General features: G+C 43.7%; 1 protein-coding gene across 5 annotated transcripts; it reads right to left on the bottom strand.

Moving 5' to 3' along the window:
• Positions 1-12,200: 12,200 nt before the first annotated feature.
• FAM110C (family with sequence similarity 110 member C) lies at positions 12,201-19,988 on the bottom strand. 5 transcript variants are annotated; one of them, XM_036881726.2, is made up of 2 exons: positions 18,779-19,988; positions 12,201-12,324 (listed from the first exon to the last, which is right to left on the bottom strand). In XM_036881726.2, exon 1 carries the CDS (start codon positions 19,769-19,771, stop codon positions 18,791-18,793), a length of 981 nt encoding a protein of 326 aa, XP_036737621.1. In that variant the 5' UTR covers positions 19,772-19,988; the 3' UTR covers positions 12,201-12,324; positions 18,779-18,790. The 5 variants fall into 5 exon arrangements, 4 of the variants coding, with proteins under 4 accessions (XP_036737621.1, XP_057353474.1, XP_057353475.1 ...); XR_008995971.1 differs by lacking the exon at positions 12,201-12,324 and adding an exon at positions 12,428-15,084 and having other exon boundaries at positions 17,501-19,985; XM_057497491.1 differs by lacking the exon at positions 12,201-12,324 and adding an exon at positions 12,428-17,955.
• Between the last annotated feature and the right edge of the window lie 5,747 nt (positions 19,989-25,735).

Raw genomic sequence — 25,735 nt, 5'->3', positions numbered from 1 at the left:
GTCTGACTTTGGTAGCAGGGTAATGCTGACCTTGAAAAATGAGTTTGGGAATGTCCCCTCATCTTCAGTGTTTTTGGAAGTGTTTGACAAGGATTGGCATTAATTCTTATTTAAGTGTTTGGTGGAACTCAACAGTGAAACCATGTGGTACTGGATTTTCCTCTAGATATCTTTTATTGCTGACTCAGTCTCATTTCTCATTATTGATCTGTTCAGATTTTCTTTATCTTCTTAATTTAGTCTTACTGGGTTGGCTCTAGGAATTTATCCATTTTTCTAGGTGGTCCATTTGTTGCAAATATCACTTCATAATGGTCTTTTAGGATCCTTTGTATTTCTGAGAATGTCATCAGTGGGAATGATTTCAGTTTTCCTTGTTCATTTATAATTTTATTTTTTTGAAACATTTCTCTTTTTTTCTTGGTTAGTCTACATAAAAGTTTGTCAATTTTATTTATCCTTTCAAAGAACCAGCTCTGCATTGAAGCCTTTTTGATGCTAGTACTATGCTGTTTTATGCTCATGAAAACTTACCTTTCATAACACTCCTATTATTCATATTTCCATTTTGACCTGAGGAACTTGTGGGTTGAAGAGATTAAGCAATTTAATAATAATATATAGTTAATCACTGAGGGGATTTAGGTTTGAATCTCGGTTCAGGTGATTCAAATGCTCATGTTTGTAACCATAGGTATTATTTATATCACCTGCTCCAGAATCTAGATTTTAATCCAGATTTACCAAATGATCATCACCAGTGGCAGGCTGGGAATATGTATATTAACAATATTATGTGTAATTGTGATATACACTGAAGTATAAAAGCCCCTGGAGGGCATGTCCCACAAAGCACCATAGCTACTCCTGCCTCCATACTTTGCATGTGTCCTTCCACCTTGAATGCCTCCCTTCTCCAAAAGGTTTTTCTTGCTAATGCTCTACCTCTCTGCTGCGTGAATCACCAGCATGGAACTCATACTGTCTTGTTTCTTAGGTTACCACTTTATTGAGGCATCCCATTACCCAGAAGCTTCCTGAGAAAAGATAAAGTATTTGATGCTGTGACCATCCAACAACTTTGTCTATTCTCACACTAAATTGAAGGTTTGGTTGATTTTTGAAAAACAGAAATTCTTTCTTAGAAATTGAAACCAAGTTCCATTTTCTTATTTTATCTACAATTGTTATTGAAAATTCCAGTGCAATTTGACTCTTGATCTTTTAATCTGGAAACTCATAAGCTTCATTTATGGAAAATATTCTTGATGTTTAAGTTGAGATATAATTCATATACCACACAATTCATTCCTTTAAAGTGTGTAATTCAGTGTCATTCGGTACATTCACAAGGTTTTATAGCAATAACCACTATTTAATTCCATAACATTTTTATCACCCCATAAAGAAACTCTGGACCCATTAGCAATCACTCCACATTCCTTCCTTCCCCAGTTCCTGGCAACCACTGATCTGCTTTCTGTATCTATAGATTTACCTATTCTGGACATTTCTACAAATGGAATCATACACACTGTAACCTTCTATGTCTGGGTCCTGTCATTTACCATAATGTCTTCAGAGTCCATCTGTATTATAGTATAGATCAGTACTTCATTTCCTTTTTATGGTTAATAATATTCTACTGGAGATGTGGATATAGCACATCTTATTTATCCATTTATCAGTTGATAGACATTTGTTTTTTTTCCTACTTTTTGGTTATTATGAATAATATTGCTGTGAACATTTGTGTACAAGTTTTTGTGTTGACATGTTTTCAATTCCCTTGGGTATATACGTAGGGGTAGAATTGATGGGTTACATTGTAATTCTGGGTTTGACTTTTTGACAAATTGCCACACTATTTTACAAAGAAAAAAAGTACTTTAAAAAATACCATGTTTTTATTAAAGTATCATTGACTTACAATCTTATGATGGTTTCAGATACACAACACAGTTCAACATTCACTCATAGTATCAAGCTCTCACCCCTCCAGTGCAGTCACTGTCCGTCAATGTAATAAGATGTTACAGAATCACTAACTGTCTTCTCCATGCTGTACTAACAGCCCCCATGACCAACTATATTGTGATTGTGAATTATTGTGCCCCTTCATCCACTTCTCCCTCCCTGCCAACACTCCCCAATCCCTCCCCATTGGTAACCAATAGTCCCTTCTCAGTGTCTATGAGTCTACTGCTATTTTGTTCCTTCTGTTTTGCTTTTTTTTAATATTCCACAAATAAGTGAAATCATTTGGTATTTGTCTTTCTCCACCTGGTTTATTTCACTGAACATAATACCCTCTAGATCCACCCATTTGTTATTTTTAAAATAATGTTCTTCTTTCTGTTTTCCTTTTTCTCTTTGTGTAATTCTATTTTGAAATGTGAAGATGAATCAGCAAAATCAACACAGTTTCTTCAATAAATAAATTATCCAAAAATGGACATATTTGGAAAATTTACAGATTATAGAGATATAAAAGACACATCAACTAATCACAAGTTAACCCCAGGGCTTGTTTCTTGGCAATTTTTAATGAAGATACAGTATGTCCAGGCAACTTATAAAATAGGACTTGGGTTTAACTTAGATACATTCTAATTGTATCTGTTTCTCTATGAACATCTCTCAACAGCAAACCTGAGCCTCTTCCTGAGGCTGAGAACACCTTGGTATAAACACACAGCTTTAGAGATTTGCCCCCACTTTAAGTAAACCATTAAACTTTTTAGAGTTTCCTATTCTGCATATTGAGATATTTAACTTTAATTGTGATCTGAGTAGCATTAATTTGGGTAACAGGCATGTCAGTGAGGGTTGACCTCTTCTGGCTGATAATTCAGGGAAGTGAACTACAACATCCGTATGTCTGAGAAAAATAAAGGCACTGTTCCTGTCTGTGTAGAAATACACATGAGTACAAAAAAAGGAGAATAAACTCTAATAACAAAGTAATAATACTAATGTGCATCGGCCCTATTGCAAAGGGGCCAGTGACTCACAAAAGTAGTTAATGCCTTTTTCTTTCAGTAAAAGGAAAAGACAGAAACCATTGTATACAATGCTGATTAATCATTTCTCTAATACTTTGTGATGCAGGTCTTGTTTTGAGTTGTCCTAGCATTATTTAAGGCTCTTGGCTCTGGGAAATATTATCTCTGAGTTCTTTAATTGCACTAGCACATCCCTCTAAGTGAGGGTCAAATCTGGTCACAAAGCCCTAGGCTGGTACAATTTCTCACTGGAATGTGAGATGGCCTCACTGGGGAACTTGGAGAAGTACACAGTGTGGGTGCTCTGGATACACACACCACAGAGAATTACTCTGATCATTTAATGGTGCCCCAAATATGTCACATCAGCCTTATGAGTGAGAAAAGATTAAATTGAAAGAGAATTAGAAATTAGAAGCTCATGGGAGTACCTGCTAGAAATTTCCTGAGTAATTTCTCTAAGACCCACTGAGGTCTAACGGTGGGGACATTTTCCTTTCTTCCTCTCTGAGGAGGGGAGAGGAAACTTGAAGCCACAGGTGTCTGCTGACCCGGGCAGCCCTCAGCCTGACAGCAGCTTGCACCTACCTGTACATGGCACCCCGACTCCACAACCTCTCAGGAACCAGACTCTGGCTTTGTTCCTGGGCACTGTCTCCTGTTCTCCTTTGCTCTGGCAGGTGCTCAGGGGCTAGCATCAACCACGGACCTTTGACCCATTCCAGTGGCCAGTGCCCCAGTCTTTCACTTCTGTTGGAAGTGGCTACAAGATTGGATGATGCCTCTGTGTGCCCCTCAGTTGGTGCTTCAGTTCAAAAGGCCAATTTTGTTTTAGTCCCAAAATTGATTAAGAATGTCATGACCTGCTGAGCAGAATCAAGGCCAGAACATGGTGGGGAAGGTGCAGTCCAGGAGGAGTTCTCTTAACTGGCCCCAGTGAACAGACTTTTAGATCAGAAGGGGTCCTCCGTCCCCACTTCAGCTACACGATGCGTGTGGCATAGCCCTTCTACGGGCCCACTCGCCACTCACACTTGCCAGCTGACATATGAGCTGCACAATCCCCAAAGGCCAGTAGTTTGTCTTCATGCCTGTTTGTGGGAGTTGTATTATAGTTGCACAATTTAATCAAATATACTACAAATCAAGAAAAGAAGAAAGTGAAAATGGCATTGCAATTTCCAAGAAAATTCAATTTACAGTTTTGTAAAAACTAGATTAAGTCAGATGCTAGGTACATTGCTGTTGATTTAAAGAGGGTGAAAACAGCTATCAAGTGGGGAGAAAGTAGTCAATACTTCCACCTAACAGTACGTTTACAGGGACCTCCCCTCTCTCTTCCCAGGCATCCCTCTGCCTCCAAGCACTCGGATCCTCAACCCTCTGTTTTCTGCTCATTCTCAGCCACTCCAGTGCAGTTCCCTTCTTTCCAAAATAAAACCAAAGCAAAAACCCAGCAAAAGCAATGTCTTTCTAAACATATCCCAGTGGGCACTACCTTGTCTATATGATACCCTCAGTCCTAATTTTACTAAGCACATTTGAAATAATCGCCCCTCCCCGTCCAGGAGGAAACATGAAAGGATGCTGTGCGTTTGGCTGCCTGCTGTCCTCTGAACGTCCTGCACCCCCTCTGTGTGCCAGTCCCTCCTCGCTGGCATGTCAGGGCCATTTTCCTGGGTCTTGGGCCTGTGCCCTGCCCTCTCAGGGGTCTCGCCTGCTCCCAGGCCTCTCCTGTGCAATCCAGACTCCTCTAGGGTCTAGCTGGCTTGGCAGCTCTTGGACATCTTGCAGACACATCAAATTCTCATGCCAAAATGGGCACCTCACCAATCTTCTCCAATTCATTCTCTGCACAACATCGAGTGATCTTTTGAAAATATAAATGTAATTATGTGATGTCATCTAATTCCTGAAACGTTTGAGTGATTTTCCTATTGCACTTAAGATACATGCTTCATACTCCTTACTGGTTCCTAAGACTCTGTAACACATAATCCAGCGCTGGCCAGGATTTCTGCAACCCTCTTTTCTCCAATCTCTCTGTCACTCCTTATGCTTTGATTGTAGTATATTTCTTCATATTTTAATACATAACAGGGTTTTCATATATGCTCTTCCCTATGCCTGGATGCTTCACTGGACTATTTTCCTCTCTCAGGCATGATCACATTGAGAGAGAGGCCATTAATGAGAGGCAGGTAGTCCAGGGAAGGATTTCATGGTGAAAAGGCCTTGGACCTGTGTTTCTGGGAAATGCCTGGCTGAAAAGGGGCTGCAGGTGCTGACCATGTGGAGGAGAGGCAACAGCCCAGGTCAGATGAGAGGCGAGGTAGAGGTTCACCTGAGCACCAGGGCACGCTTTGCTTTGCACACGGAAGAAGGAAGGAATGGTATGGGAACAGCTGCTCCAGGAATGAAGCATCTGCACACCCACTGCAGCCCAGCCCAGCGCATAGTGAGTTACTCATTAACCAGGAACTAGTCCTCTGAAAATATTCTAGGTTTTCTTTTTCACAATCCCCACTTCTGTTTTCTGATCATTAGTTACAGCATTTTGTTGACCTGGACACTAAAGATAAGTTGTTTTCCTTCTGAAATTTAAAGTATTCAATAAGTTACTGAAAGAGTTCTAAATAATAGATCCTAAGATTATTCTGACTGTGAGAAAAAGTGGAGGACTCTGTACAAGTGCACAGGTGTGAATGTGGGAGGCGGGTGGTAGTTACTGCCTCTCAGGAGGGGTGACTGTGCAAAGCCACTTCCCTCTCTGGGCTTCAGTTTTCTCATCTATAAGTTAAGGGGTGTGGACAGGTGGTCTTGGAGGCCCTTCCATTATTTTGCTGAGTGTCTCTGGCCTGTGGGGTTTTACCTTAATCAACCTTGAGTAGAAAGGAAACAAACTGACTGCTACTGATTTTTTTTAATGCTGAGATTTTTTAATACATGTTCATAGCTAAGAGCATTGTCCTTTGAACTCTACGGTCCCCTTCATCTGGAGTAACTCCATTCCCCACATAGACAATTTCTTCCCAGCTCTGTTTCGTACAGAAGATGCTGATCTTGTTTTTCAATACCAGGGAGATGTAAAGCTCGCTCTGACTATTAAGTGTCCTCCTACTAGAGGCACAGAAAGAACAGTGTCAGAATCAGTTTTGTGGTTTTGGACAACTTAATGCTACCTTCTGACAGTTTTCTTCATCTCAGAACATAGACAATGAACGCTGTCACATAAAATCTTGTGAAAATGTCCCTCATCACTCCTCTCCTCCTTTGCTTTGTTCCAGTCTTCCTGGTTCTGAATTTAAATCTATACTTTAGGGCTTTGCTCCCAGATGGATAACAGAGAACAGTCAGCATAGGAGAAAGTTCTTTCGTAAACAGAAATAACTCGTTCACTCCCTCACATCCCTGGAGGCTCTGAATTTAACCTTGAAATTGGACTGGATTCAGCACAAGTATGATGCCCAGCTGAAAGCCTGTAATACTGTCTCCTCTACCCCTAAGGGTTTCATCCAGGTGGGATGCGTACCTCACCAAGTGTGGGATCTTCTGATCAAGCTGGTGGAGCCAGGTGATGGAAGGTGACTTTGAAATATTGTGTCTAATTAGTAGCAATGTCTGTGAACAGTTTTTAATGCTCAAGTGTTCCAAATAACTATAAACAGAAAAGGCTCTCTGACCAGAAAGGAAGAGATGTTAGAATATGAATGAATTTTTTGCTCAACTGTGAAGTGTTCCATTTCAGGCTATAAGCTCTCATGCAATATTATACATATTATGATATTTATTTCTAGACGCTCTGAATATGGAAAATGAGCTACCATGAAGAGCTAGAAAACCAAAATAAATAAAAAATTAGATAAACACCCTAGAATTTTGATTGCAGAGAATGTTAGATGGATGGAATCAAAATACTGGAAGCTACAATTTGGCAACATCCAGAAAGTCAGTCCATTTCTTCTAGGCCTATCTAAAAACAAGTACAACTATTTCTACTCTACCTATGCCACAGGCTAGCGGCATTTCAAGCGAGATAATAATGTAGGTGAAGATCCCTGTAAACACATTCTGTCAATATGAGGGATAATCTAGGCTTCAAATAATCAGGCACAGGTTTTCCTCCCACTGAGAGCACAAAGCTCTTTGTACATGTGATCTGCTGCTCTGTGCGGGTGCGACCCGTCAGAGCTGTCAGGAGAACAGGCATGTCAGAATAGAACAAACACATATGGAAATGTACACACACACACTGCACTCAACATACAATAGGTTTATGAAAAAGATAAATTTGATAATTTAATTGAATCTCTCATTGGACTGGGTAAATAATTAGTGAAGAATCTTATGAGAAAGACACAGGGGTTTTAGACAGAAAGCTTTAAAAAAGCCCAACAGTCAAGCCACAAAGCAGAGATGCCTCCACTTAGCTCCTGGTTGGTTCCTTAGGGAGCACCCAACCATGTAGTGAGGCCAACAGAGTCCTTCTCACTTATTGATAATTACTTGTAAATTTAAAATTATTATTTAGCTGTGTCACTGCATGGCAGTGTGATGTCGGACAGGTAACTGACTCTTGACTTCCTCCTCCACAAAAGAGAAGCAGTGGCAAAACTTGCCCTGAGAACCTCAGAGATGTTTGTAAAGATCACACTGGAGCCTGGACACAAGAAAGCCTTGTAGCCTTTGAACTTGTAGGTAAATACGAGGCTTTGTGCTCTGCCCCCGACACCCACTCAGAGCTTCCAGATGTCTGGTATATGACCAGCAATCATATACTTAATACTTCAGAATTCCTGGGTGCAGCTATGATGCTTTCTCCAGCTCAGAAGAATGTATTTGCTTTCTTCCTTGTTCTTGGTTTTGAAATTCTAACCCACCTTCACTTGAGTAAGCTGTGATGATGGGAGAACTGGTTCTCCTGCTAAAGGTAGCTTCTCTACAGAGGATGAAACAGAGTTGTTCCCACCTTCCAGCACAGTGGAAGTGGTGTGCCCCAGGAAAGAAAAAATGTGAATTTTTGTGGAAGTGATGGCAGCTGGGAAATACAAATTAGTGAGTGATAGATACACATTGAGTCAGTAGGGGGCTTATATGATCAGCATAATAATAGCTATCATACACCAGGGCTTCCCATGAGCAGAAGACCTTAAGTCCGCCCTCCAGCTTCAGATCCCCACCATCACCTTCTGCCCCGGAGATGACTGGCTGTTCCAGGTCAAGCACCCCCTCAGCACAAGGGCTCTGAGCCCCCGAGGGCAGCTCTGTGTTCCCAAGGCTTGTGGTTTCTAGGGACCTCTGTTTCAATGAGCACCCACCATGCTGTGTGCACAGATGCCCATGCTTGCTCTCTCAGGGCCTAGAGTGCAATCTCTGTTGCAGAAGCATTTTTACTACAACACCTATGTTAGACACATTGTGTTAGAATTTTCTTCCCTGGAGAAAGCTCTGCAGCTCTCTGACATCCTGGACACCATGACGTCTGACATTATGGACCACTGTACATTTATGACACTGACCACATGCATACATGCCTCCTGTGAGCAGGGCTGGCACTGGGTGAGCAATCCTGAACTCCAGCATGACGAGCAGAGCAAGGACAATGGCTTTCTGCAGCCTTTGAGTCAGAACTGTTCACTCAGCCCAGAGCCAGCAGGAAATGTGAGTCATGCTTCCTTTGTCTCGACTTGCACGGGGAAAGTGTTGACAGTAGCTCAATGTTTCTTCTCACCTGTTAAAAAGTAATATGTGTATAGCTTCAAAATACTCAAGAGGCTGCAAGAACTTATTTTGAATGTGCATATCTTGGCCTTTTCTTTTACTATTTCTGAAAAAGAAATTCAAAACTCAAAGATGAGCCAAACTTTCCAGTACCTCGAAGTAAATTTAAAGGAGTTCCTCTTCTTTTTACAACTGTGGTCATGTCCCATTTACAGAAAGCCAGTGGTTGGCCACTGAAATACCATAGTTCTGCCAGACTTCTCTGAGATAATCTGGAACTGCTAACCAGCCACAGAATTCCGTGATACGCACAAGCTGCACACGGACTCACGCCCTCCTTGGTGGGGATCAAGCTGCAGCAAACGGCTCTCAGTGAACTCAGCCCTGGCCCGCACTTCTCTGAGCTCCTCAGGCTCAGCTCTTCTTCCTCTCTGATTTTCTTTATTCTTATTCTTAAATCATATGTTATCTCCTCCAAAATTATCAACATAAGCTGAGTCATGAGAGCCTTTCCTGTAATGGGAGCATTTCATGCTGCTTTCCTGTATGTGAAACACTGGGCAAGCCTCATGACCCTTGAGGCAACTCTACCTGGCCTGTGTGATTCAGCAGGTAGCAGCTGGTCCACTCAGGACATTTGGGAGTGGCATCTGGTATCAGAATCCTGGTTAGGTTCTGCACTATTGATTCAGTCTATGCCCCTGAGGAGTTATGAAATCCTTTAAACGTTCAGGTTGGAACTTCTTAAAGACCATCCTGGTGCAGAGAGAATAGGGCTGCCTTTTGAGCCAGGTAGATTTGGATTCACACTCTTACTGCTCCAACACATTGATTCTTTGCCCGGGTAGGCACTAAGTCTCTCCACATCTGAGATCCTCATATGTAGATCATCATGAGGGTGTGTGGAGTAACCAAAGTTCCCAGCAAGCTCTGGATTTCCTCCTGATACATGGTGACAAGCGTCTTCCCCAGGAGTCAGCCCTTGCAAATTGAGGGTTGAAACTCAGCTCCATGCTCCCTTCCTGTCGGAGAAACTTCTGATCCTCCTCAGTACTGACCATGTGATCTGTCCCACCAGCCAGGAAATATCCTAAGGTCCTGTAGTCTAAAGCCAGTGAAAACACCAAACCAGCCCTTAAAGTCCTCTAGTGCTCACAATAGTATTCACATTAATTTCCTCAGCATGGCAATTAAAGTGACATGGCAAATTTAGTATCCACACATGTGTCGATGGAGGCTCCCCCTCTTAGGGTGTCCAGCCTTCTCAGTTTGCTGGGGGCTGAAGGCTTTCCCAAGACAGGGACTGAGTGCTAACATCAGGAAGTCCTGGGCAGACAGGGACAACTGGTCACCCTATTTGTGTTCACCAACCAAAGGTGGGACTTGAACAGCCCCTGCGTGGGTGAGGAGGGATCTGGGTCTCAGTGCCCCAGGTGGCAATGTGGGCTTGGGCCCTTGGGAGTTTGTACTACATGATTTCTGACTTTATTTCCGGCCTTCACAGTCTGTGGTCCTGGTTGAGGGGGGCTCCACCTGTCTCAGCAGATGCCCATGGGGACATGCTCTGGTAGCTCACACACCTGCAAGAGGGACAGTGTGAGAGCATTCTCCGAGCACTTTGGACACATACCCCTTTCTGAGCTGAGGTCTTTGCAGTCCTGACTTACCAAGCAGCTTGGAAAAGAACGTGGTCCTCCAGTCCTGATAGCATCAGACTGAGTCAGCCCTGTCTGAGCTCTTCTGGTTACCTCCAAGGGCATGTCCTAGAGGCAGGTTCAGAGGCCACCCACAGAAACATCAGCCCTTTTCAAAAGCTGCTGGGAGAGTCACTGCTTATTTACTGTCCCCGTTTCAAAGTTGACTTCCTCTAAAGGGAGACATGCTGTCCCTTACCAACAACCTTCTGACTGGACTTCAAAGCTTTAGGCTGCCGGGGCGAAGGGCCTGGAGGGGTTAAAATAAACCTCCTATGAAAAAATTATGCCACTTATAATTTGCATGTTTTTCTTCCCCATTGCTTAGTTCTTTTTATATGATTTGGACTTTGGGTTCCATTTATGGTTCAGACAGATTGTTCACTAAATAGAACCATAAACAGAAGAGCCATATTAAAATTCATAAATTAGGCTCACAGCAGAGCTCTCTCCTATTTTTTCACCCTGCTTTGTTCCCCCCTCCTTCCCTTCCTTCCACCTGTGTATTCTGTCATCTATCTGCCTATCTATCATATGTATGTTATCTATGGTCATCTATGTGTCCTTATTGCATGTCTGACTTTTCTGCTATAATGTAAGCCCACCATAGCATGGAGGTTGGGGAACCCCCAGTACTTATTGCGATATTTGGCTCCTCAATAAATATATGTGGGTGAACTCCGCATGTTGTCCTTGATTACAGTCACTATTGCCCAGGGGCATGATTGCTTCAATCCACTAGGCAGACAGCAGGATATAGATCCAGTTGATAATGTAATTGCCTTTTCCAGCTTTTGTAGCTGAGAGTCCTATGCTCAGTAATTGAGTGTCCTACACATGGGACTGAACCAAGATCCAGGTCCTTCCATATCTGTTCCTGTGGCTCAGGTCCTCACTTTCTAAGGAAATTAATACTGTATTTTGACTCAAAGATGAAAAGTTATTAACGGTTTAATATAGTCTCCCTTTCAGAAAACATTCTAACTTTAAAGAGATAACACAAAGATGACAATCAACTGTAGAATTTGGGGCACTGAAGCAGGGATAATGAGGAAAATACTACTAGGTAGGAGCAAATTTTCTGGTGTATTTTTTTCCCCAATGGCTAGTCTCTGCTACTTTTACAACCGGAGTTATAAGCTCCTGACTGAGAACTCATTTCCTTCTTGCTCAGTATATTCCCTGCCTGGAACATCGAAGTGTCATATAAATCCATTTACTTCATCACTGAAAGTCTGAAGCCAAGTTTAAGCACCTAAGCACTACGTGTCACTTCATTGCCGTGTCTTGAAGATGGTAACTGAGAGGCAGTAATTCGAGCCCACGTGAGGGAAGGAGCGGCCACCCTCACGCTGCGATGGCCGCCGCCCAGCCCGCTCGCTGGGCTGTTTCTCGGCGCTGCAGGAAGAGGGTCCGTGTGGTCCCTGGGCACCTGTCCGTTGTCTTCACGGAACTACAAGTGGCCGACTCGCCTCAGGAATGCCCGTTTGGGTGTCGTGTGCGTTTGGACATGAGCTGCTGCAGGACTGGAGAGAAGAAACCAGTCTGGCCCAGCGAACGCAGCGACTCAGAGGTCAGACGGCCCCCGGCCTCTCCCCTCCCTTCCGCAAGCCAGGCCCAGCCGACGGCGACCCTGACACACAGTTTGCCCTCACGACCGAGCTCACGGACACGAAAGGTCACAAGCCGTGCTTTCATTTTCATTTTTGTGCCGTTTCCAATGGTGATAGTAATAACACATGGAGAAAAGAAATCTGTTTACGCAAGACCGATGACACAAAGAAAAAGAGCATGCTGAATATTCAGAACTGTTTTTACTGCATCCCATCTCCAGGGAGAGCTGGAGACTGTAGATGCCATACAGCTTACCTAGTTCAGGTCTTACAATGCTCCCCTCATCTCCACTGAAAATCAGGAGAGAGGATATTAGGAAGAAAGAGAGAAAACAAAATATATGGGTAACTATAAGCATTCTTGCTTCAATTTTTTTCACATTGTAAAAATTCATAAAATGATAAAAATACTTTATTTATTTAATTTAGAATACACAACACTGAACTCCAGTTCCGTGTAGAAAAAACTCTGTTTAGAAACTGCCGTAACAGTTGTCTGGGCCTGATGTTTTATGGTATCACCAACTATAACCATAGCACTGAAATTTTAACCTATTGAAAAACAGCAATGTTTAATAATGCCTTCTTCCAGTGTCTGTGACCAGTAGTTTAAAAAATCTGTATCATATGTATATAATGAGGAAATTTTCCAGTTACATTAGTATCTTTAATTCTGAGGCTCTGCTATCTGTACCCATATACTAGTGAAATTTCTTTATCAGTATTTTTTTCTTTCCATTGTGTTTAATCATGTTGTTTTACATGCTATTCTTTCAGGAACAAATAAAACTATCTTGCAGCAGTAACTATTGCTCATCTTTGAGAAAAGCAATCACAAACTCTTTCATTCATAATGTGCTACAAAGTTTAATTTTCTCAAGGTCACTCAGCAAACTGGAGTTATTCAGCATTAGGGAAGGATTTTTTTGCCTCCAACCCTGATGCTAAAGCACAAATCTGAATGGAAGGAAAGAGCATCAACTCACCCCTGCTGGAGTCTGGGGACACTGTTCTTCACAGTCATCTGAGATCTACTTCCGGAATCCACTCTGACGGAACCCTTCCCCTCCCCACAGCTGTACCAAAGTGCGGACGCTTCTGGAAGATCTTGGTGCTTTTAAGTGGTCACCAATTTGTTTTCATATTTTTCATTTATTATGTGGATGGTGAGTCTGCACCATTCTGATCTAAGACAAATCTGAACTAGGCTTCCACTCATCCTATTCAGACCATAAAAAGGCACAAAACTATTCTACTTGGAGCATTCACATATATAATTAATGGAACATCCGCAAAGGAGGGAAATAGGCATATGAAAAGATCCTTTAAAAAAAACTCCTCTCATCTTCGACATTATCTTTTTAAACTAAGTGCAATCCAGTGAACAGCAAAGTAGCAGCGTTTTAGAGGAGTAACTGGGGACTCATTCTTGAAGTAGGGAATCTGTTATCTTTAAACGGAGCCTACAGCGAGTAAGGTGCATCCATCAGCCAACAGTCTCCAAAATGCACACCCAGGACTTATTCGAAAACACATCACTACAGTACAGAGCCCTTAACACTCGGCTTATAGTCAACAGTTGGAACACTGAATTGAACAACATATACAAAACATAACTGAGGATAAAATGACTTAAAATTATACTGATATTTTAGTTTTTACTAAAACCATATGAAGTGAAGGAATATTATTTGAAGACCCTTAACTGTGTAAGATAAATATTTAAGTAACTCAAAGACCTACTCTCATAGTAAAACAGTTACAAAAATAGAATACAGTATTAAACACATACATGAATATATCAAAAAGGACTGATTTATAAAATATTTTTTATATTTTATAAAATATAAAATGAGATGCCCATTTCTCTCCCCTTCCTATTCTAATAATTTTGTTCTTAGGGAGACATTTTGATAACATGTACTTATAATCCGTTATTTGAACAAGTTGACTGACAAATTTTCTTTGGGTTGTCCTCATTGATACAAAAGTTCTCTAAGAGGTTCTGAATCAGAAATCTACTTTGGATGTCATGAGTTGGTTCAGAATTGGGGTCACAGCCAGTCCTAACTAGCAACATTCTGATCCCAGAATCTCCCACTGCCCAGAGGCCACCCCTCATCTCCAGTGCACCCTCTGCAGAGAAGGATGGACAGGAGCCGACCGTGGAGTGGCTGCGTGCAAGGCGGTGTGAGTTAGCCCAGAGGCCGGGGCGGAGCCTGTGCTGTGAACCCATGCTCTGTGTAACTGTGGCTTTCCACTCCTCTTGGCAAGCTGGCACAAGAAGAACCACGGAGGCCCGTTCCAAATGGTTCTCAGGAAACTTTCCAGGAACAAGAAAAGGTTTTTTAGCTATATTTTGATTCTAACTTATCTCTTAGTGGTGCTTCCACATGTCTACCACCGAACGGGACTGGCATCAGTGAGATGAGCTTGTAGCCTTCAAGTGATTGTAAAAGTGCCTCCTGATTCCTTCACTGCCACAGTCCGTCGTGGGCAGTGTACCTGCACCCGCGCCTGGAAGCAGAGGTCTCCATTCACTCTGTCAGCTGGAGTATTTAAGCAGACTGCACTTCTCATGATCACAGCACTCTGATTTAATGGGTGCCCATCAGCCCGAGATGCCTGAAGGCAGCCAGCACCACGGGATTCATGCTTGCTTTCCATGCTTTTTGCTTTTTCTCTTTTTCAAATCGACTTTGTTATCATTAAAATGAATCATAGTACCTCTGGTCAGCAAGCTGGTCAAAAAGGTACCCCTGAAAATATTTCCCGGCAGCTTTCTCCTCTTCTGGAAGTAAGGATGGTTCCACCTCAAACAAGAAAATATCTCCCAGAGCTTCAGTTGTTACAATAGTTACAGTTAATTTCCAAGTTCCGTGTTCCCATCTGCTCCACACATTTCAAGCCTTCTGAAAGCACCTAAGCCTCCTCAATGGGACGCTTATCACTGGAAAAGCAGTCATGTGGTCATTGGCTGCACTGGGCAAGCCCGTGTGCCGCCCGTCATGGTTCACGCCCACGGAGCCCTGGAGCCAGGAGGGCCTGTTCCTGGAGGAAGGAAAGAGCAGTGAATCCACGTTGGTCTAGGCAGAAGCTTTAAAGTCAAACTTTGCACTAGAGTCTGGTCCCTGCAGTCTCCAGTTTTGTGATATTTTCTGCATTTTAAAACATCTCCTTTCTGCATTTTAAATTTGGAAAAGAACTCAGTAGCCTTAGTAAAGACAGAAATCATCCTGGTTTCTCTGACAGAACAAATACCCATCTCCCAGCAGGCCTTTTTCTGGACTTCTGAAATTTCTGTTTGCCTCCAACTACTCATGGGGCAGTAAGAAAACTTCTCTGAATGCTGAGAAGGCCAGTACCATCACAGAGTTTGACTGCAAAATCAAAAGCAAGGCAGGCAGTCCAAATTAATATTTGAAGGCAAAGAGAGTTCACTCTTTTCAGACACAAATCTCTCAAAAATGTCCAGAAGCCGACTGAACCAGAGAGAGGTGGCCTGAAGGCTCCGCAAGCCACTTGTTTACCTAAAAATGTGCTCTCCGTTGGTAGCTGAAGACTTCCCAGCTAGTTAAAAGAAAGACGCAAAGTCCCAGTTAGCTCTTCACTGCACATCTCTGCAAATGATCAGACATGGCTCTGCCCCCCAGTGTCCAGTGGGCCTCTACAGGAATTCCTTTTTTATCAAAGAGAAATGTGAAGAGAACTGTGGAATATCTGAGATTTTTGCCTTAAAATTGAACAATGTTTATCGCTTGTTAATGCAAAGGACAAGTTACCATTCTTTTATAATAATATTAAAATCAGTAACTTATAAAATCTGTGCAAAAGACAGAAAACCAGAGAGACCTAAATTTTAGTAGGCCTGTCATTTTACTGAATTGAAGGACAGGAAGATGACTAAATATGAGCAGATATGAGAGAAATTTCATGAATTACATGCTAGGAAAGGGAAGAGCAAATTACATGTGTGCAACTGTCTGTTATGCACGGATCCCCAGGGCAGATTCTGTGAGTCATTCTCCAGCCCTGATATTGCCAATTTTGAAAAGCAAAGATTTTTACTCCATGGGGTAATAAACTTAGGCACTTTTAATTCTAGGTGGGATTTTATTTTAATTTATAATATCTCCATCTACTGAGGGGATAAAAACCTCTATGGAAAATATGTTTATTTTCTTTTTCACTTAGCATACCTTTGTTTCACCTTAAATTTTCTGCACTTTTCATGAAATCTAAAATGAGTTCACAAGGATTCAAACACAAATGGCCCGATAAGCTAGAGAAAAATTACAGCTTGCATCCTTCCTTCTATAGATTCCAGAAGTTTTGAAATTAGTCTCAGACAAGTGGCCCTGAGGAAAGGTCAGGTGCCGGACAAGCCACAGAGATGAAGGTAAAAGCCCCGTGCTCTGTGCCTTGGATCCTGGCTTGTCTTCAGAGGAGGAGACTGTGTGTCTGGGGGCAGTGAGAGAAGGGGCTGAGGTCATGAGCAGACCTGGTGCCAGCGAGCTGGAGAAAGACCAGGAGACTGAATTCCTCCTCACAACTCCAATCAGTCAGGCTAGAGGCTCCCTGAATTGAAGTTTCAGAGAATGCAGGCCATGTTTTGGGTCCAGGGGAGTAAATTTGTGAGGAAAATTTCTATAGTGCTGGTGACTGTGCCAGCATACAGAAAACAGTCGGTTCTGTATGGTACCCATTTCCCTCTCCAAGCAATAACATGAAATAGCTCAGAAGGCAGGTGACACTGCCCCCCAACTGAACAAACAGGGTTAACGGAGAGGGCGGAAGTCTCTTCTTCTGCCTAGGTTCACTTTTCCTCTTGGCTTTTCTGTCACAAAAGTGAAAGTTCTCACAGACTAAATGAACTCGTTCTGTTTTTCATAGGCTCAAACCTAAATGGGCCTTGGAAAAGTTAGTTCACAGACAGAATCGTAAATTCTCTTGCAGGTCACTGTGCTGACCCTGGAGTACTGGGGATGGGGTTGTGTCTGGGTCCACAGGGTCTAGGGGCACCCCCACTGTCATGTTGCCAGGTTCTACTTTGATTGCTGGCACATTGCCTTGTTACCTTGGCACTATTTCTGCCACCCATTTACCTCTTCTGCATGAACAGCAAGCTTGGGCGACCTGGAGGGAACTTGTTTGTATGTTCACTTTTACGTGGTCCAATAGACAATGGCTCTTTTCCTTTTCTGGGTTCCAGTCATGGAACACAGATACACAGATTACTGATGATACAGAATCAGAAAGTGTACAGGTTGGAGCCGTCTGCCATCTGCCTCCATTTTATGGACAGTGGAAGCCTAGATCCCCACTGCCGGAGTGATCACTCACAGAACACAGGCCTCCCCTCCCCACCAGCTATACTGCCAGACCCTGTCTCTCTGGAGCCACTCCCGGACCAGGAGCCCCACCTCCTCACCAAGGCACTCACAGGGCATCACGGACACACGCTCACCTCAGCTCCAAAAGACAATTTGTGCAAAGTACAAGCTAACGTGTTGTTCTTGTTTTCACATGACTTCTTTACATTTTGACTGCCCATATACTTTCTTTGGGGAGTTAGCCTCGTGGAAAATGCAACAATCTTCAATAAATTATAAGGAAGAAAATAAGTAATATTTCTTCTGAGTTCAAGGGAAGCAATGAATTGGTCTCTTCCTGTTAACTTCCACAGCTGCACCAAGGCTGTGGCCACTCAGAGAGGTTCACTGGTCCTCAGCTGCTGAGCTGTGTGAAAGCAGGTCTCGCGGCAGCCTCCCCCACTGCTCGGAAGACTGATGAGGTATCTGCAATTAGTTTATCTGAAGGCAAAATACTTCCACCACATGAATTTTTAACATATAGCAAGTTGCAAAAAAGACATTGCGATGTTCAAATTCTCGGTTCTCAAAGAGAACCTCACCACACGAGCTAGGAAGGAAAAGCAGAGAGGACAGATGTAAAATCCCTGGCTCCCCAATGAAAAAGAACTCACCATCAGCCCTGCTGCTGAGACCAAGGGGAGGAAACCTGGTTACTGTGTCACCATCAGAGGCAAATGAACTGTAGAACAAAGCGCCTGCAACTCTGAGACCCTGGTTAAAACCAAGCCCAGTCCTAGTTCAACGAACTGAAACTCCTCATAGTGAGCTAGGCTGACTAACAAGTCAAACAAAATTTAACCAAATAGAGGTCTCTGCAGCTAAATGAAAGCAAACTGCTGACAAGATCCTGTAGAGATGATCCCCTCTCTGCCCCTTAGCTGAAGGCCTCCAGGACACGCACAGAACCTGCCTTGGGGAGAGCAGAAGGCAGCAGCAGCTCCCTCAGCAGCAGGTGGACGGCCAGCTCTGACCAAACCTCAAGGTCGCAGAGAACAATTCATCCTTGAACTAGGGCTCTGGGCTATTTTTAACAAAGGGAATAAGAGCAGAGGTGTTGTAAAACTGCTGCCTGGGCATTCTGTAATTCCGACGTCTCCCTTTTCCACATTAATAAACTAACTGGGATTGCATAACTTAGAGAGTCATCTTTCCAGGCAGTCAGAAGCAGCACACCCCCAAAATGGGCGCTGGGCCTGCGAGGGACTGCATGGGAAGCCCTTCTGCAGCAGTCACGGACGCATGAGCCACAACTCGCTTATCTGTGGGTCCCTTGCAACTTCAGAGGAATGGATCCATGCGACTGGGTCACACGCACCAAGCCCTAACAGACACTTTACGCATGCACCCCTCCCTGCTTTCTGGGCGCACACCTTGGGTTTGGGTCACGCCGGGCCCTGCAGCCCCTGGCCAGCGCTCTCCTTAGCCTTCTTACAGGTGTACAGCCACTTGATGATGCGGGCGTTCCTCTCGATGACCGAGGTGGTGCTGGGCACCTGCTCTGTCAGCTCCTCCTCCTGCAGCCCCTCGTCCCCACCGCTGTGCCTGGAGAAGCCGCTGTCGGAAGTGGCGACACTCACGCTGCGGACCTTGTGAGCGACGCGGTCCGACCCCGCCGAGAAATTCTCCCTCCCGAGGGCCTCCACGACCTCGGGCTCAAGACCGCAGTACTGGAAGAAGGTGTCGAATTCGGCCACGGACGCAGAGAAGCGGGAGCTGAGGTCGGACTGCGAGCGTTGTAGCCCCCCGCGCCTCCCGCCTCGCAGCTCCGGGCCCCGGGGCGCCGCCGGGACTGGAGGGGGCGCACGGACGCGCTGGGCGGGCGCCGGGGCCGCTGGGGGCCCAGGGCGCTCGGGGTAGGCCACGCAGCCAGGCTGGGTCGGGGCGGCCTCCTCGTCCCCGGCCCTGCTCGCCTCCCCCACCCGGGGTGTCTCGGGCACCGGCGTCCTGTCCTTGCCGGGACCCTGGAAGAGCTTCTTCACCAGGCCTCCCCGGGAGCTGTCGGCGCCAGGCCCGCGGACGAACTCGCATTTCTGCCGGTAGATGACCAGCGAGTCGGGCCTCAGCGGCTTCCGCGCTATGGCCCTGCGAGCCGCGGACCCGGGCGCGCGCGTCAGAGGCCGAGGGTCGCCCGCCTGCCCCGCGCACGCCGCGGCGCTGCTGCCCTCGGAAGCGGGGTCCGGGCCGGTCCCCGGCGCACCCCGAACGTACTTGGCGCGGTCGGCCGCCAGCCTCTCCACCGCGCTCTTGCGCGCCGTCCCTGCCGCATGCCCCGCGCGGGGGCCCTGGGGTTCCCGGGGGGCATCGGGATCTCGGGCCAGCAGCCGCTCGCTCGCCGGCGCGTCCGGGGCTGGCAGGGCGCGCATCCCCGGGGATCCACGGGGCCTCGGAGACCCTCGGAAACGCTCTCGGGCTGCGCCCCGCGTCTTCCTGGGCCAGTTCCGAAGTCCTCTCGGGGTGGGGCACCGCGCCCCGGTGCCAGCCGGCCCAGGACCCGAGTCTGTGCTAAGTGAACGCGCCCCGATTGGCGGATGGCCCCGTGCGCGCCCAGGCCCCTCCCCGCGGGCCGCCGTCCGCACCTCGCGGCCGCGCAGCCAATCGCGCGCCGGGCGCTGGGGCGGGGTTGCTGGGCCGGGGGCGGGGTGGGGGAGCGGCGGGGTCCACGGGGCGCTGGGCCTGGGGCGTGGGGTGCCAGGCGGCTGCGGGGCGCTGGCGGGCGGGAGCCGCGCTCCAAGCATCGGCGCCTCCTCCCGGGTCACCGCCGAACGCAGCGTTTCCGGAGTAGGGGCGGGGGTGCAGAGGGACGGGCTCCCCGCCACTCCTGGGCAGGTGTCTTGGGTACCTTGGGGCCTTAAAGTGACCTCGGCGTGTTTGGAAACTGGACTTGCTTCAATTTTAAGTCTCCGCCTGAGCGCGTACTCTGATTATCAGAAAGGAAACGCATATAAATGAAGAGAAAACGCATTGCTCAGCAGCGGCATTTTCTGTGCTGGGCAGGAGAACCCAGGAGCTGGCAGGGCCTGGACCGCATCCAGACTCGGCCGCTGCCGGCCGTGGGCCGGACCGGAGCGCTGAGTGCCGCGGGAGAGCAGGCTGGCTGCAGAGGCGATTCTCGGTGGGTTGAGAAGAGGCCTGACCGAGTGCCCAGAATAATAGAAGTTTTTACTGTAACCAAGTCAGCGGGAAAACCGCGGGTTCAGCAGGGCAGTGGATCAACGTAGGAATGCTAAAAGTGTAAGAGAAAATATTTCCAAAATTCCATTCTTTCCAAAGTGGGACAAAGGACTGAAAGTATCTGCCAGAGAAGGGAAGTGCCCTGTTATCTCTGTGTTAAGGTCTACTCCAAGATCTGCTGGCCTTCACAACGCGGTGGAGCGCTCCGAGGGTGCGTTAGGTCTGCGTCTGTGTTTCCAGCATTGCATCTTGCCAGAGGGGCTGGTGGTGAGTCAGGAGGTACAGCCCCCCCACCAACCGCTGATGGGCAGAGAACAGCAGCGGGGTTGTGCCACATGGGGCTTCAGACCTTTAGAACCCTGGAGCCAAATCCCACATTCAGGGGCAAAAGCACAAGAGAAACCAGGTCTCCTCAGAATCAGGGTAGCCAGATAGTACCCTCCAAAAATGTCATACTCATAGGAAAACAGATTTGTGGTCCGTTAGGTAAAGGGAACTGAGAGCGAGAGAGATCGCGGGAGTTTCTGTCTTGAACAGATTGTTTCCCACGAAGGATACTAGTACTGATGGAAGGGGCCTGGTGGGAGCCCTAAGTCCAGCCTTTTCTGTTTATGCAGCCTGGTCTCTTTGTCAGTCAGATAAAAAAAAAAAGCCTAGTCCAAAGTGGCTCTTTTTCCTAATTTTCAGTTCTTCATGTGCAATTGCAGCAGTTCTGAGAGAGAACCCCTAAGCATAGGACCCCTGGAATTTGTCTGAGTCTGGGCCCACCATTTATTTAGGTGTGTCCTTTGGACAGACAAGTAACCAGTTTCATGGGGTCTTTGTTTTGTCGTTTGTAGCTTAGAACACTCCTTGCTTCATAGTGAGCACTAAGTGCTGACCTGAAAGGTCTCGGCTCTGCTTTCTTGAGAAGCTGTGAGGTTTGAACTCTCCATGCCTCTGGTTGCTCATCTGTAAATTAGAGCTCATTATATCCACCTGCTGGGGTTTTTGTTAAGTTAATGAGATTATGTATATAAAGGACTTAACACTATATCTGGTACAGAGCAAGTTTTCAATAAATGTTGAATTTGTTTTGATGAAAATAAATGTGAGTTAGCTATTTAACAAATGTTATATATGGTTAATGAATTCACATGTGAACATTGAACATATTAAGAATAAAAGTAAAATTACTATAAATAAGGTTTTATTTAAGACTTACTGCTGTTAGACAAAACTCATATGTATATCCAAAATTTTCCATCTATTACACACATAATTACTAGTAAAATGGAATTAGAGTAGTAAGATATTGATAAAAAAATTGTCTAAATAAAGTGTTCTTATTGTTCAACTGATAGCTTAAACTTTGAGAGCCTACTTTCCTTCCTGGCATCACCTCAAATGACTTGGTCAGAGCAGGAAGAAATGCTTACAGACTCAGTGATCCAGAAACTTTACTCCTAGGAATTTATCCTAAGGAACTAAGAAGAATAGATGTGTGCACAGTATGAAGATACTCACTACAGATAAGCAGTTGAAGTCACGTACATTCAACAACAGGAGGAAGGCTATGTAATGTATGAGGCATCCATGAGATGAAGTATTATGCAACTATTTATAATCACACTTTCACAAGATATTTTATAGAGTAAGAAATTATCATGATATATGTGCAATTTAAAAAATAGCACAAATGTAGTAGCAGCTTTAGATAAATTTCTAGAAACATAAAACCTACTATACTGATTCCCAAAGATATAGAAAATCTGGATAGACCTATAACTCATATGAGATTGAATCAGTAATCAAATAAATATTTCCCACTACAGCAAAATACTGTCAAACAGAATTCAGCAGCACATTGAAAAGATTATGCACTATAACCAGGATGGATTTATTCCTGGAATGCAAGGGTAGTGGTTCAACATATGAAAATAAAACAATGTAATATGCCATATCAACAGAATGAAGGATCACAATTGATGGACAAAGTCCATCTTGATTGATATACAAAAAGCATTTGACAAAACTCAACACCCTTTCATGATAAAAACACTCAGTTAGAAGGGAGTACCTAAACATAATAAAATCCATATATGAAGAACTCACAGTGACCATCATGTTCAATGGTGAGAGATTGAAAACTTTCCCTCTAAGATCAGAAACAAAGCAAGGATGCCAACTTTCACTGCTGATGTTCAACACAGTACTGGAAGTTCTAGCCAGAGCAATTTGGCAAGAAAAAGACATCCAAGTTAGGCAGGAAAAAGTAAAATTTTATACCTCTGAAGATGATATGATTTTATATGCAGAAAACCCTAAAGATTCCACACACACACAAAACTGTTAGAAGAAAATGAATTCTACAAAGTAGCAGGATACAAAGTCAACACACAAAAGTCAACTGTATTTCTATACACTAACAATGAACAATCTGAAAAGACAAGTAGAAAAATAATTGCATTTATAATACCATCAAAAGAGTAAAATACTTAGGAATCAACTTAAACAAGGAAATGAAAGACTTTTACAATGAGCACTATAAAACATTGCTGAAAGAAATTAAAGAAGACATAAATAAATGGAATTGCATCCCATGTTCATGGATTGGAAGACTTAAAGTGTCAATACTACCCATTCAATTCAATGTTATTCTTATCAAAATCCCAATGATGTTTTGGCAGAAGTAGAAAAACTAATCTTAGAATTCATATGGAGTCTCAAGGAACCACAAATAGTCAAAACAATCCTAAAAAAAAAAAAAGAACAAAACTGGAGTATTTGCACCCCTGATTTGAAAACTTACTACAAAGCTATAGTCATCAAAAGAATGTGATATTGCCATAAAGACAAACATATAGACCATTGGAATAGAATAAAGGGCCTAGAAATAAACCCTTGCACATATGGCAGAATGATTTTTGAAAAAGGTACCAGTAACATTTGATCATGAAGGGGCAGTCTCCTCAACTAATGGTGCTAGGGAAAACTGGACATCTATGCACAAAAGAATGAAGTTGGACCATTACCTCACACCATGCACAAAAATTACCTCAAAACAGATCAAAAACCTAAATATAAGACCTAAAACAATAAAACCCTTAGAAAAAAAAGGACAAAAGCTTCATGACATCAGGTTTGACAATGATTTTTTTTGGATGTAATACCAAAGACACAAGTAATAAAAGAAAAATAGACAAATTGGGCTTCATGAATTTCTTTTAATTGTGCATCAAAGGACACTACACATGGAATAAAATGGCAACCCATAGAATGGGAGAAGTATTTGCTAGTAATACGTAATATAGCTGACAAGGGATTAACATCCAGAATATATAGAGAATTCTTAAAACTCAACAACGCAAAAACAGAAACAAAAGTAAAACCAAATTCAAATATGGGTTAAGGACTTGAATAGACATTTATCCAATAAGCACATGAAAAGATGCTATCAGTAATCACTGGAGAAATGTACATCAAAACTACAGTTAGATACCACCTCATACACATTAAGATGGATATTATAAATAAAAAAGCAGAAAACAACAAGTGTTGGTAAGGATGTGGAGAATTTGGAACCCTTGTGCACTGTTGGTGGGAATGTAAAATGGTTCAGCTGCTGTGAAAAACAGTATGTTGGTTCATCAGACAATTTAAAATAAAATTACTATACGATCCATCCAGCAATTTCACTTCTAGTTATATACCCAAGATATTTACACACCCACGTTCATAGCTGCATTAGTCACAGTAGCTAAAATGTGGAAGCAACCCAAGTGTCCATCAGCAGATGAATGGACAAGCAAAGGGTAGTATATACATACAATAGTATATTGTTCAACCTTAAAAAGGAAAAAAACCTCTGTGATATGCTACAACTTGGAGAACCTTGAGGGCATTATTAGCATTTGTCTATTTGTCCCCAAAAGACAAATATTGTATGATTCCACTTACATCAGGTACTTAGAGAAGTCAAAATCATAAAAGACAGAAGGTATAATGGTGGTCACCAGGGGCTAGATGGAGGGTAATATGAGAGGTTAGTGTTTAGTGGGGACAGAGTTTCAGTTTTACAAGATGAAAAGAGTTCTGGGGATGGATGGTGGGGATACTGCAGAAACTGTGCCATAGCCCCACTGTGGGATATTATTCAGCATCAGAAAGGAATGAACTACTGATACATCCAGCTTGTATAAGTCTGCAGGGAATTATGCTGAGTGGAAAAAGCCCATCCTCCAAATTTACATACTGTATGCTTTCATTTGTACAGTGTCCTTAAAATGACATATTCTAGAAATGGAGGACAGAGTAGTGTTGTCAGGAGTTAGGGACAGAAGTAAGAGAGAAGCAGGCCTAACTATAAAAGGGGAATGTGACACATCCTTGTGGTAATGGAAACGTTCTGTGACTTGACTGTGTCAAAACCAATAATCTGGTTGTGATATTTCACTGTATTTTTGCAAATAATACATTTGGAAGAAACTAGGTGACGGGCACACTGGATCTCTCTGAATATTTCTCATATCTGTGTGTGAATCTACTTTTTTATCTCAAAACATTTTTAATAATTAAAAAGCAAAAATAATATAAATAAGTGAATAAGTAAATAGGGGTATCAGTTATATTTTTTTAGACCTTTAGCCTGAGTACATTGTACAGCATAACAAATAACTGAGCACTTACTATACACAGAGTACTGTTCTAGCCGCCAAAGATAAGGCAACAAACAGCAATAATAAAAAAGCAAAAACCACACTTCAGTTTATGCACCTCTTCTCAGATGGACTTAGTATTAGTTTTTCTGTCTTAATGATCAAAATGTTTGCTGAGTTTGTTTTCTGATATGAATGTCATGACTGTGGATTTAAAATAGGACACAAGTTATAAACACATTTATTTACAAATAACCACAGTTACTCAGAAGCACACTGCATAATTATCTTTGGACCAGATCTGTATACAGAAACACACTTCCCCAGTGTGCTCACTCACCTTCTGTGACAGACTCGGGCTATAATGCATCTTCAAACATGGTCATAAAACATTTGTTTGATTAAAATAACACTGTACTATTTTAATGAATTTCTTAATAGAAGGTTGTATGTCTTTTAAGTTTATTTATTATTGAATCAATTTTGGAAAAACTTCCTCCTCACTCAATTATGAGCCAA

This window comes from Manis pentadactyla, chromosome 2 (assembly GCF_030020395.1).
Source record: "Manis pentadactyla isolate mManPen7 chromosome 2, mManPen7.hap1, whole genome shotgun sequence".
In the NCBI taxonomy this organism is placed as follows: domain Eukaryota; kingdom Metazoa; phylum Chordata; class Mammalia; order Pholidota; family Manidae; genus Manis; species Manis pentadactyla.
Note: the sequence above shows the minus strand (reverse complement) of the source record. Positions and strands in the feature narration are given on the sequence as shown.